Raw genomic sequence first — 14,208 nt, 5'->3', positions numbered from 1 at the left:
CACCATATCAAAAGAATCCGGTAGTTAGGCAGAGCCACATCTTGAAGGCTTAGAAAGCCAGCTTCATCAATATGGAGCTTTTAAAGGAAATAATTTAGATGAACTAAACTTAACAGTATTTGAGCAAAGAACTGTTCTTACCTCAGGCTACCTTGAGAACACAGAGTCTCACAACTCTGCCCTGCAATGTGGGCAGGTAGAACTTGGGGGCCAGAAAATAGAGGTGAGGTACAGAGGTGGTTGGTTTACTCTGCCAAGTTTGCTTTGTTTGAGCATTGTCAGAGCCATTGCCTGTCTGGGATCGACTTGGCTGCTGTATTATCCCTCACCCTATCTGTCTCAAAAGTATCCTCCTAAGTGGTGTAAACATGACTGCTCCCAGGTATGCTTGAGGAGAAGGATTTTTTTGTAGCTATGAGGGAAGGTATAGCCAGAGCATCTGGAAGAGTCTAGAGCAGGGAGAGAAGGTAGTTGACAGATATGGCCAGTGTACTGTCCTGGGTCATGAGAGGGGAGAGCAAGAAAGGAGGAGCAAGGTGTGTGTGTAGGGGGAGGCAAGGGAGCACATGGCCGAATAGCAGGGTTGTGTAGGAATGATAAGCTTTGGGAAGGGAAGCCCATGAGCTGGAGAAATTTAGGGTAAGGGGTGTGGTGAGAAGAGCTGAGAGGAGCCAGGATGCCAGCAAGGACTCTGTAACAGGTCCTTACTATGCTGAGATAGCCTGGAGGTCAGCATGTGCTTCGTGCTAATAGGCACCACAGTTAGCCATTTGTCCCCAATTTCTTTTGGATCTGACATGAGTTAGGTTTTCAGTTAGTTTACTTGCTAAGTCAAGTTGGAGTTTGTTAAGTAGGAGTGAAAGCATGGAAGTATCCTCAGGCCAAATTTAGTTTAAGAGTCTTTTTTGGGAAGCCACAGTCGAATTTTAAGCACAAACTGATAACATTTTTAGGAAGTCCTTCTGACTTCCAAGTGGAAGTAGGCAAAGGAGTGTGAGGAAGCCAATAAGGCTATCCCAACAGCTAAGATGGTGAGAGCATCTGTTAGGTGGTAGCAGTGGATACAGGTGGACGTGATTAAGAAGATAAATCTGAACACTCCTGTGCCCCAAGCTGGGCAGAATGGTGCACGCCTTTAGTCCTAGTACTTGGAAGGTAGAGGCAGGTGATTCTGCATGAGTTTAAGGCTAGCCTGGTCTACATAAAGGCTTGCAGGACAGCCAGGGCTACATAGAGAGACCCTTTCTCGATGGATGGATGGATGGATGGATGGATGGATGGATGGATGGATGGATGGATGGATGGATGGATGGATGGGTGGATGGATGAAAACAAACACCTCTGCCCATTTTACAGGCAAGAAGACAAGAAACAAATGTGGAGAAGTTAAGTGCATTGTTCAGAATTGGATAACCACTCAATAGCAACTTTCGGGTTTTATCTTGAACAACAGGGAGACATTTTCTAGACAAGAGACTCTGGATGCAGAGGAAATTCTGTAAAGCAAAATAATGACTGCACTTGGAGCTATGAGTGGTTGAGAGAAATTCAGTGCAAATCCAAGTAGCCAGAGGGATGACTGATAAGAATCCCCTCCTTTGCCAGCAGGGACCCTTTGCCCTGAAGGAGGTAGAGGCCTGGTAAACAACTCTCATGGAAACAGAATAGGTATGGAGGCTCATTTCTATAGGGACACTCTTTGGAAATCTCATCCAGAAGAGTGCTGTGCCATCCCACTAAATATGTTGACTGAGATAGCTTTCTAAAGTGAGCGTTAGATTGCTAGAATTCACATTTATTTTCTTCACTCAGACACCACTAATGGCATTAATTAGAGCAGAGCCTTTAACTTAAATTTGGATAATTAACTCTGTGATTTCAGAGATGTAAATAGGAATTGATAAATAACCCCCTAATAGCTGCCTTTGAACCACTAGCCTTGTGTCGTTCTTCTTTCTGCACCCTCACTTTCAATGTTTTATGTGCCAAATCTTACCTGATTTTGTAGTGAGGGTCAGTCACATAGCAGTTTGTAATTAAACAGTCAACGGGAGTGTGTGCTGTTGCCTCTGACTCAATCTTAAGTTTTCAATTTCTGATTAAAGGCACTGCAAATTTAAAGCCTTGTAAACTCTCTTTTATTTGGAAATTGCTACTTACAAGTGTATGAAAACTGTAAAGTTTGCAAAATGTTTTACATCGTGTTCCAAATATCATCTGTCAGTGTATGAACATGTGCTAGCTCCAGCAATATGTTAAGAAGGCAAAAAAGGAAATTTCTTTGCATCTTTGTCACTATCTCCCTCCAACTGTGAGACTAGGTCTGTTGAATGCAGTGAAGAGGGCAGAGGAGGTACTGGGGTAAATCTAGCTGGTATAAACAGCTACTCTGTTGAGAGCTACCCTGAGCTCTGCCTTGCAGAAGGCTTTGTTTGTGTTGATGCTGGTCAGACATGATAAAAGCAAGGTACTTGGTATTGGGCACAAAGTAGGAGGGCAGTAAATATTTGTTGGATAAATGGGCACATGACAGCAGCTTTTCCTTCATTTATTGACATTTTAACATTCTCCAAACGGTGGATTCATGACAGTGCACATTATGGCCTTTGCTGAAATGATTGTTCCTATTTCATGTATGAAGAATAGTGAGGAAGCAGACTGATTTTATGTCCCAGTTTTAGAAGCAGTGATGATGCATCAGGGCTGAACCCTAGCTCTGCTGGGTTCTGAGTTCTGTAGCCTTTTACAGTTGTTGTTGTTTTTTTTTTTTTAATGGTGCGGGAGATGGAGCTCAGAGCCTCCCACATGCTAGGCAAGTGCGCTACCATTGAGGTCAAACCCCAGACCATTTTACAGAAATTTAAGGCAGAAAGTGTTATCCCCCCCACCCCACCCCCAACACACACACACACACACACACACACATCCCTCATACACACTCACTGAACCTTTGGTATATGACATCATTGCTTGAAACAGGTTTTACTAATAAACTCTGAAGTGCTAGGACTGGATATATCTATGAATGTAGCTGAAGTGTAAGCTTATCCTTTTCTGCCTTGATGTCATAAGAAGGAAACAGAGATACTTCATGTTATGTGATTTATATTTAGAAGCTCAACCACGAGGCAAAGTATTTTTAAACCACATTAATTTCTGATGTTTCTGATTAATATAAAAAATGAAGCCAGTTGAAAGTGGTCTGTGTGAGGTTAGTGCATGAATGGATTTCCATTTTCTAGTAATTTATTGTTGTTTGCTCCACCCTCATGCCAACCCAGATACCAGGAATCTAATTTTCTAATGACATCATTCTACCTCTGGCAACTAGCAGTGATACAGGATTCTAGGCCCATGAAGAACAGCAGCACATGAACTTTGAAGGAACAAAACCTTGTTTTAAAGAATGAGATGTGGAAATGATTTTAAGCAGTTATGATATAATTAAAATATTGCTATAACACTCAGAATTACTCTAGATTTTCCAAATCTTCTTTCTAAATGTAGCACTTTCTTTGACAATAGTATTCTTTGGGGTTCAGAATGGGCCCTCAAGAGTATAGCTAAGTGAAGCTGCCTGCCAGGCCCCCCTGTAAGGACCCACTCCATGAGGACTAGGTCTCTAAGGATGGCACCTCTGCCTACCACCAGTGCCTTTCTGCTTCCCCTTCCTTCTTGGACTGTCTGTACTTGTGGTCTCTCTCAGCCCCACCTCTTCCATTAGGTTCCGTGATGGTTGATCTTAATTCCCAACTTGATAGGATCCAGAATCATCTAGAAGACAAGCCTTTAAGCATACCTTTGAAGGATTATTTAGCCTCTGGGCATGCCTGTGGGGAATTCATTGAGGTGGGAAGAACCATCCTAAAAGTGAGTGGTTCTGTTTGCCTGGGCTGGGTCCTGGATTGTTTAAAAAGGAGGAAGTGAAATGAGCATGTCATTCATCATTCTGCTTCCTGACTGTGGATGGATGCAGTATGAGCAGCTGCCTCCAGTTCCTCCTACACTCATTTTCCTGCCTTGCTGGACTATGACCTCAAACAGTGAGCCAAATAAGATCTTTTCCCCCTTAAGTTGTTTTTGTCAGGGTATTTTATCACAGCAACACGACCAGAGATAAAGGGGAGCTTCTTCAAGTGTTAGGAAGTATTCAAGGCCTTGAGCTAATTACTGGGATAGTGAGAATTTTGAAGTTACACAGATGTGCTTTGGTTTCTGAATGAGATGATGTATTCACTACTGAAAGGGTTTTGCAGGCCCTGAGGTGGAAACAGCAGCACAGAACTGTGTGGTTCCTGGAGGAAGAAGCTACAAAACTCACTGACAGTGCAAGTTTGATGCTAATTTTAGATTCTACCCATTGGAAGAGATTTTTCAACTTTCTGAATAAGGTTAGAACAATTTGTGAGATTGTGTTTGTGAATCCTGTAAAGCTTCTTGTAATAAGTACATAAGGCGACATCTCTGCTTGCACCCATTCTTAATGAGATTAAGCTGTAATAGGAATAGTTCCGTCTTTCCCTCCTACCCACAGCACTTCCTTCAGCATTCACGGAACGCTTCCTCTCTGCTGTTTGGTTATTGCTGTCACCTACTGTCTCAAAATAAAACTGCAGTGGGTTTGCCTTTTTCCAAGAGATTCCCAGTGTGTGCACTTAGGCAGAAACAGTTATTGAAGAGTGTGATGGCACTCAAACTTTCCCTCAGAAGATGTTGATAGTACAACCTGCTGAAATGATCTGAGTAGCAGGAGAAATGGCCATTTTGTTAACACACACATGTACACTGAGTCCCACAAATGGGCAGTTAAAGTCAGATGGTTAAAGGGAGGAGTGGAGGAGGAATAGAGGTAATTGTGGAGGGGTAGGAAATGATTTTAGAAGTAATGAGTAGTACAGAAAAGAGATAATGGCCTATGATAAAATTCCTCCAGCTGTAGGCGTGACGCCTGATTTTCAGTCTCATCTGTGATTTGAGTAAGAAGGTGGAAGGTGATTCTGTCCATCTTCAGTGGGTCCAGTCTTTAAGTAGTGATGATGACTTCAGAGCTTCATCCAGTATCTGCTGACTCCAAAGTGCCTTGAATATAAAATTTCAGCATCCCAATATACTGTTTGGAGCTTCTCTTTCCTCAGAGCTGAGAAGAGCAATAGTTGCTCACAGCGCGATGAACTGATTACTCCCTGGGAAAGATGATAGTTAGCCTGCATGCTACTGCAGAAGACGTATACAGGGAGGCAGAGGGCTCAGGAGTCCTGGTGCCTGCTGTGCGTTTTGACATCTGTTTTTTCCTCATCTAACTCATAAGCCTAGACTTGATGCTCTGAAATCCCCTTCTAGATTTCACAGTTTTTGTTGGGCACTTAGGATACTAAACACAGTCCCCCTACATGATAGTTTATTACTTTGGACCAAAGAGTTGTTTTTTTCTTTTCGTTGTATGAGCAGACAGCATTGCTAGTTTCCTTTGCTCAGTTAGCAGAGGCAGATCAGAAAACTGTCTACTGTTAATACTTTAACCAGAACAACAGTCCCCAGCTTGCTGAGTTATTTATGTGCTTCCTTAGTTCAATTTTGTGCTTGTAGCACATGCTAAGATTGTTCTACTTACAAAGTTCTAGATTTCAGAATAATAACAAAAATAGTCCACCAGTTTGGGCTCTTAAAAGATTTACAGTTACACTTTTTAATAATTATAAACTATTTATCCTTTATAACTCTGCAGTGGTTAAACTAAAGTCAGCTGCTCTTAAGGCCTTACCTTGGTTTTTTAATTTTTCACATCTTTTATAAATGTAGTGGCTGAGACACTTGATAGAAGGAGGAGTAAGATAAAAATGAATCTAGACCCACTATTATTAGCTGTTTAGATGTTCTCCCTCTTCAGGTAGGCATGAATCCTACTCATTGGCTTTCCTGTTTTCAGATAGGTATCAGTGAGCTGTTCAAGCCATCCTTATAGAATTTTGCAAGGAAAATCTGAAAGCTCAGACTCTAGTGACAGACTTAGCTAAATATGGAACACTATCCCATTCCTTCCAACTGTTAATTTAGTTTTGGAAAAGGTACGCCTCCAAAGTGACCATAATTTGTTATCGTCTTGCAACTGACACTTTTTTCTAGTGCTTTGGTTTTATTAAACATGCTATCAGTATTTTGTTTCTTTTCCAGTTATTACTGGTCACTTGTCCTGAGTGAATCCCAGATGAAGGTGTGTGGTAGTTTTAGTGATTTAAAGTTGGGGTTCTGTAGTCAAACTTCTGAATTTGAATTCTGGCATGGTTTGCCCTATGATCTTTTAAGTGCTGTGGATTTCACCTTCTAGGGTTTAATTTAGAAATTACCTCATGGGCTTGTTGTGGCAGTTAAATGTAGATAAATAGATAATCTATTTTGTAAGTTAATTAGTTTATGTAAAATCAAGGATATTTCATCCATCTTGGGAATGTTCCTTATTTCTTGTTTGTCTTTGTCTTTCTGGTTCTAGAGAAACCGTTGATAACTGAGTATTCCAATATAAGACCTAATATGTATAAATCTATCCAAATGATCTGTAGTCTTACAGCACCAAGCTGAGGTTAGATGACCATGTACAGAGGGTTCAAGGAAAGCCTTCCCTGAACTCTTTATTAGAGATACCTAGTCTGATCTGCCCTCCTAGCTACCACAAGAAAGCCTCGAAGTCAGGCTCTCTAGAAATAGACTATCATGACGCTGGACACTTTTGTTGTGAAATAATTGACTCTTTGGGTTAGGAACCTTACTCTTCCTACCAGGTTGTAAACCCCATCCTATGAGAACCCTTCCCTGTCTGTCTGCACTTTCTAGTCCCTAGCAGCACATGCCTTGCCTACAAGCATGTGGTAAACATTTGTTACATGACTGAGTAAACTCTTACATTAGTGGTGAATAGGCTGAGATGTGAACTGGGCATAACTTATTCAGGTCACACATTTTGTGCCATGGCTGTTAAGTAGAACCCAGGTTTCCAGTCTCCTGCACAGTGCATTCTCTGTTCATGAAGGTGTAAGGAGCAGAACAATTGATTGACATTATCTACAGATAACTAGTACAGAGGAGGAACACACTTTCCAGAGAGCTACCAGGGAGAGACATGTAGATGGTAAGTACAAAAAGGCTTCATGAAGGAAAGAGCATTTAAACTGGAGTAATGAGGATTTTAGATATAACTTTATATGTATCATTTTAGTCTCAATAAATTAATCAGCATTTCAGGACATTGTTAAAATAAATATGCTAGCTAACAATCTTGTCTTATTTCAGTGAACAATGTGGGCATGTCATATGAGTATCCAGAATACTTTTTGGAAATTCCTGACTTGGACAATGTGAGTTTTTCTTTGTTTATTATGGTAACAAAAAGAATGCATGAAAGTATCAGTGAGGCAGTATTGAAGAATGATTCAGATTAAGTATCAGAGTCCAGCTGTCTGCAATTCATGGCTTGGCTCTTGTGGGGATGAGCCTAACCGTAGGTAGTTTGTTTATTCACTCGCAAATGTAAAATAGGTAGCATCATAGGATTGCTAGAAGGATTGAATGAAAAAATATTTACACAGTGCCAGGATCAATAATAGCTCTAATTTCATTATTATTGTTTCTATTAGATTAAGATAGCTCTATTTTAAGTATTGGAGCATCAAAAATCAGTTTAAAAACTCATAAATATGTTAATATATAGCAACACAGTTGATTGAAGTAAACTAGCTTTACCAAAATGAAAGCTGCAGCCTTGTTACATGCATAATCCTTTAATGAAAACTAAGAAGTCACATCCCTGAAGGACAATGTCAGTTTTTAAAATCAATTGAAGCTCTTAACTTCAATCATCTCCACTTTCCCTGTTAGTTGAGAGGAAATTACTAAGTGTTTTATTTTGGATTTAATGTGTCTCTTCACTTTCAAATTTGACTTGTGCATTTACCTTACATTTTGCATATTAGTATGAATTGCTGCTTTTGTTACACATATTATAACATTGAGATCAAGCAAAAATCTACCTCTTGACCTCAGCTCCTATTGTATTTACAGTTCTTTGCAGTATCTGAAGAAGTTTCAGATTTGTCTCTCCCAAAGTATATTTGTAACATCATTACTTTCCTAATTAAGTTATCTAATTTTTTTTGCAGACCATCAAGAAACTGATAAATATTAATGTTCTTTCTGTTTGCAAGGTAAGCAGATTTGTTACAAATCTGTCAACTTTTTTTTTCTCTTTCTATCTAAAAACACTGATACAGAGTCTGTTGGCTCAACTTCTGTCAACTCTCATTTACCATATGTATTCCAGGTGAATGTAGTCTATTTCCTTAAGTCTCCAGGAAGCAGAAAGAACTGGCCCCCAAACAGGCTTGTCTTAGTTTACTTGCTAACAGTCTCACAGTTCTCATGTGTCTTCTGTGCACATTCACCATGGTACATACCAGGACTGACTGTAAACCTAGCTCAGGTTAAAGGCTGACTCGCCTGAGCCACTTGCTCATGCTGACTTGTTTTCAATATGGGAAGTCAGGAGGCTAGAAACCAATGAGTGTAGTTTTTATTAGCTGTACATAATAACCAGCCAGGATAGCCTTGCTGGTGGCAAATGTTTTTCATCTCAGCACTGGGAGGCAGAGACAAGCAGAGCTCTGTGAGTTCAAGTCCAACCTGGTCTACATAATGAGTTCTAGGCCAGCCAGGGCTGCATAGCGAGATCCTTTCTCCAAAACAAAATAAAACAAGATCAACAAAGGTATCCAGCCTGGTCACTAGTTGCTCAACATGTGTTATAGTCATATTACTCAATATAACACAAGGTTACATTGTGACTCTGCAGAAGGAACTCTATGCTAGAGAGTATAAACACTAAGCTCTGCTTGCACAGGAGCTGTGGAGGTTACTACTGAGTTGCATACACCAGATGAGGGGGAGGTGTTGCCAGAGGCTGCGTTCCCATGAGCAGCGTCAGACACTTTAAATGTGAGCCTTCCTGTAGAAAGCCACTGCACGTTAGTAACTCTCATGTATGCTAGTTTATTTAAGGAAGTGAGAAATAGTTTACGTCAGAACTATTCAAAATGATAAGATAAATATAAATAGAATTAAATGTTGTTTCACTTTATGGTGAGATCTTGGTGTTTTTCTCTATTGTGAATTTTCAAGAAAAGCTGCCTTCATGTCTCCATATCTGAAGAGAAACCAACAATGACCCTCACATGGCTGGTTCAAGTCCAAGAACCTAATGCTATTACACCTTGCCTGAATTTTCATGTATGGCTTTGCTTTTCCCTTTGTAAAGATTTAGATGTGTTAATTCAGTGCTTACAGTTAGCGGACATTGGTTAGATTTACTTACAAAGCACCTCAAATGTATCATGTGATAAAATGGCAAATGTTTTTGTTAAATAAATACTACGCTGTATCTTCTCCCTTGTTGTGATCAAGGGTCCCCTCCACACCTCATCCCGTGTGTGTGTGTGTGTGTGTGTGTGTGTGTGTGTGTGTGTGTGTGTGTATGTGTGTGTTGTTTGGCTTTTATATAAACTGAAGTTTAAGCGAGCAGATGAGTCACCAATGGAGATGTGAGTAGATGAAGAACAAGATCCACATTTGTGAAACTGATGCTTTTAAATGTGGCTAATAGGAGTATATTGTATAGTTTTAGGGGCATTTTCTTTACCAGATTCATAGAAATATTCAGGATAATTAAGGAACTACCATTTCTTAGCCATTTTAGTCTTGGGGTAAATTACTTTTTCATTTTAGTTTTCGTCTGTAAATTGAAGATATTTCTCTTATCTCAGTGACTTGTTTGAATGAAAGAAAGCAGGTAATGTCTGGGGTTGTGGCTCACTAGGTAGAGTGCGTGCCTAGTAGGCACAAAGCCCTGGATTCAATGCTTAGAACCTCATAAAACCAGGCATGGTCACGTGGGCCTTAGAAAGTGGAAGAAAAGGTAGGAGGACCAGAAATTTAAGATCCTTCTTGGCCAGACTGAACTACATGAGACCCTGGAGAGAGAATCAAAGCGAAACAGAGATAGACAGACAGAAGCGGGGGTAGGGGGAAGGAGAGAGAGAGAGAGAACCTAAGAATGTTATTATTGCTATTAAACTCAAAGCTGATATTTTTTACTAAATACATGCAATAATGATTTTCTTTTATTTTTTAGAAGACAGAGGTTTTAAATAAAAATTGATATATTGTTCTATTATTTCTACATCTTGTTGGATTTCCTTTTAAAATGAATGGTTTTACTGTTGTTCTGATTTTTTTTTCTTTTTTTCTGATTTTTTTTAATGGTGTATTTGGCCAAATGCTTGAAAATAATGAGTGTTAAGGCAGTGTGAGGTATTTCACAATATATTGTCCTAAGTTAATGAGAAAGCCTCATTCGAGTACTTAAGCTTTATGTTGTAGAATTCTTAATACCAGCTATGGGTTTGTCTGCTAATAACTTCTACTCTCTGTCAATCAGCTGTATAGGGTTTTTACTCTGCATCTAGTCTTTTCTCTTACAGTCCTGCTTGCTGACACTTCATTGTTGGCACTGCTTTAAAATGTTGGCCTTCAGATTCCCACAACATGAAGTTTAGGCTAGCCATCTGTAGAATGCTAATGATAAAAGGCCAAGGTCCTGCCCTTAATCCTGGAGCTTGTTCTGCTCCATGGCCACAGACCATGTCCTTCACACAGCATCTTAGCATAGATTAGCATGTCATCCATCTCATCCTTGCTTAAAGAACAAACAGTGCTATATGCGTCATGGATAAAATAGCACAAATCCAACATCCCTGCAAAGTAGCTAGCCCATTTTAAAGTGATGGTAAACACTAGGGGTCATGATGCATATCTGTTAATCCCAGGACTTGGGGGACTAAGCCAGGTGAATCAGGAGTTTGAAGCCAGCCTGGCCTGCATCATGAGCCCCTGTCTTAAGAACAGAGGAGAAGAGGGGAGGAACTAGGAATGGGACACTGTTCCTAATCTCTTAGTGTATTGCACAGCGCACCCCCTCTTTATCCTCCTCTTCCCCATTCTCTTTTTGAATTGGCATAGGTCGACTGGTTCCCACGAACTGGTTTCATGGACACAGATGCTCAGTTTAAACACTTGTGAGCCATCCAGAGGGGAAGCTTCACCAGCAGAAGATTTGGATATAAGCTTAAAATGTATTCAGGCCTTCTTTTGCAGACCAAATCCTAAATCCTATTTTAAAAGCACTAAGGGAGTTTGCTGTTTATAATACTTCCTAAATTGTTGAATAAACATCCTTTAGTCCATCTTAAGTGTGGATCTAAATTTTCTAATATCATTGTGATGTCAACTTTGAATGGAAAAGCATTCAGAATTCCTGTGTCATGGTGCCCGTTGGCTCATGGAGCATGGTGCACAGTTGGGTTGGTTTGTTGTACTCTGCATAGGATCGGTAAAATCACTTCCATGGTACCATGCAGATGTGAAAATGATTTGATTGGAGCAGTGAGAGTGATTGATGAACTGTGGTAAGCCAAGAGGCAGAAAGTGACATGAGGTCAGGCTTGTGCAGGAACTTGAGTGTTCAACAGATAGAGAATCAGAGGGAGCTGCAGAATCCAGTGTGTGTGTAAGACAGTGCTAATGGTAGGATGACAGGCATTCAGTTTTCTATGGCATGTGTGTTTATCTTCTTTGTATTGAGGAAGGGCATTCCCTGTGGGGAAGCTTTATGTGTGATGCTCCTGAGTTTAGGCTCTTATGATGCTGTGAGTTGCCCCAGAAGCTCTTTTGATGACTTGTACCTATTGTTCTTTAACTGACTGGATTTTGTTGCCAAGGCCAGAACCACATTTTCAGTAGCAGTGACTACTGGGAGCCTTGGGGTAACTTAAAGGAGATGAAACTGGTCTGGCTACAGGATCTTAGGTTTTATGGTGGTTGGGCATCAGAGGAGCTAAGGCACAGGTGTCTAGCCTGAAGCTACAGTAAATGGATTTGGTAAGATAAGAGCAGTTGCTCGTCACCATCAGGTTCATCTTTTTTATGTCTTCACTAAATGATGTGGTAGAGAATAAGGAATGTACCAGGAGATTCTGGTGAGATCAGCTTGCCTTGTGATTTGGGGTTCATGCTCAAAATTAGAGGTTGAGCTCCAGTGTCTTATTGGAAGGTTCATGTGCTCTGCCCTGTGTGAGTAGGTCAGGTGATTGTAAAAATCATGTAAGCCCTGCATTATAATAGTAAAATAATCCTGAATGCAAAGGAATTTCAGGTTATCACTGGATAAAGAGATGATCCAGGAGAATGTCGGGGAAGAAATATTAACCAGAGCTGTTGTGGCTGCAGACCCCTAATGTTTAATTGTAAACAGCTCTCCCAAGCCACTCAACAATCGCTGATTATTTTTGAAAGATTTATTTATTTTGTACTGTGTGTGTGTGTGTGTGTGTGTGTGTGTGTGTGTGTGTGTGTGTGTGTGTGTGTAGCCCTGCCTGAGTTTATGTGTACCCCATGAGTGCAGAAACCAGAAGAGGGTGTTGGAATCCCCAGCACTGAATGGTGTTAAGCCGCCATGTGGGGGCTGGGAAGCAAACCTAGGTCTTCGACAAGAGCAGTGAGCGGTCTTAACCACTGAGAGCCCTGTCGCCGGCCCTGGTTGCTTCCTTCACTTTTGAATCTTTTTCCGTGGGCCTCGCTTCGTCAGTCTTTGCCTTCACAGGGATTCTTTAAAGCCTTGTTGTTTGTTTTTCCAGTGCTGTTCTCAGATCCCGTAGGGATTAAATTTAGCCTTGATTCTGTTCCCTGTACAGCAGTTAAGTGGTAGAAGTACTGCAGAGGTGGCCAGGATGGCAGATAGATCCACTTGAAGAGGAGTCCTACCAGATAGTGTTCTCCTCCAGTTTGAGATGTTCTGTGACTAAAATCTCAGGGAAACCTCGTAAGAACAATGACCTTCACTTCAGAAACAGTGTGATTTAGAGACAAACTTGAGGATATTGAACCCTCCTCTTGTCAAAGAGCTCCTGTTTTGTGCCTGGTGGGATTCCCCACTAGAATACTGAGAGTTACAAAGGAAATTGTTAAACTGCTATTGATTACTGCCTGGAAACGGGAGTGGAGCCAGAGCTCCAGAGGCAGGCAAGTAGAAGGCTAACTTCCACTGTGGAGTTGTACAGAGACAAAGCTGATCCTACTTGTACCATTTGTTTCCGATTTGATAGCTGGTTTCACTATCTTCCACTTTTGGGTTCTCTTCCTACTTCAAGCCATACTTGCCCTTTGATTGTTGAAATCGTCATTTTAGAAGCCTCAGGAAAAGATAGACACTTCTCTGCTTTCCAGATGAGCACTGTCCACATGAGAGAACCTTAGCTACTCACAGCACCTGCCTGCCTAAGAGAGGCAAAAACATTCCTTCCAGTGCTCCTCCCTGAAGCGCTTACTGGTGTTGGTAAATAAGGTAAAAGCTGGAAAACTAAGACTTCCATCCCAACAGAGGGAATATTCTAACCTTCTTAATTACCTGCCTTAGAACAGAGAAGAAAATGTATGGTGGTAAAATTTATGAACAATGAACACCTCCACTTGAGTAAATGCTGTTGCATTTTGATAGTTACTTTATTGAAGAATAGAAGGAGCAATCTCAAACAGAGAGTAAAAAAAGTTACCTGTTTCTTTGTCAAACACACAACCAATGTATGACTGGAAATCTTGTCTTCTTAGGGCTGGAGTGCCAGGAATCTCTGTCTCTTCCAGACTGTTAGGCTTGGAGTCACTTGGGCCCACGGCACACTGCATGGCCTCCCTTCACTCTGCAGTGCTTGGTGTGGAGCTGTTTGCACATGAGCATTGGCACCATGTCCCGCTTCCCTCCTGCCTTATGCTAAGCAGTGCACAGCTGATGTTTTTCCTACAAACAGATCAATGCATTTCCAAAATTAAAATTTCTAGTTCTTTAAAGAATCACACCCTACAATGGTGAACAAGTGTCAGTTGAAGTCAATTGTGAGAAATTCTTAGGTCAGAGGTTATAGGCAATGGTCTGTGGCTAGATATGGCCTACCAGTGTCTTTTAGTTGATTCAGTTTTCAAAAGCAGAAAGCTTCACATTCAGATTTATAGCTTCTCTTGGGGATACTCTCGAAATCATGGAAACAGACCTCAGGAGCTGGTAGCAGAGAGAATGTGAGAGGTTATGCCTTGCTCCTCTAGCTCACAGCAGTCTGT

The 14,208-nt window shown here is 40.9% G+C and overlaps 1 protein-coding gene across 2 annotated transcripts in view; it reads left to right on the top strand.

Moving 5' to 3' along the window:
* Positions 1 to 14,208, top strand: part of Hsd17b12 (hydroxysteroid 17-beta dehydrogenase 12) — a 135,577-nt gene that overhangs the window by 95,213 nt on the left and 26,156 nt on the right. For both annotated transcript variants that reach the window (XM_052723843.1, XM_052723842.1), the window contains 2 exons: positions 7,285 to 7,349; positions 8,151 to 8,195. In XM_052723843.1, coding sequence (XP_052579803.1) covers positions 7,285 to 7,349; positions 8,151 to 8,195 — 110 coding nt within the window. The remainder of the gene's footprint in view (positions 1 to 7,284; positions 7,350 to 8,150; positions 8,196 to 14,208) is intronic.

This window comes from Peromyscus californicus, unplaced genomic scaffold (genome assembly GCF_007827085.1).
Source record: "Peromyscus californicus insignis strain IS unplaced genomic scaffold, ASM782708v3 Scaffold_7__1_contigs__length_154581171, whole genome shotgun sequence".
In the NCBI taxonomy this organism is placed as follows: Eukaryota; Metazoa; Chordata; class Mammalia; order Rodentia; family Cricetidae; genus Peromyscus; species Peromyscus californicus.
Note: the sequence above shows the minus strand (reverse complement) of the source record. Positions and strands in the feature narration are given on the sequence as shown.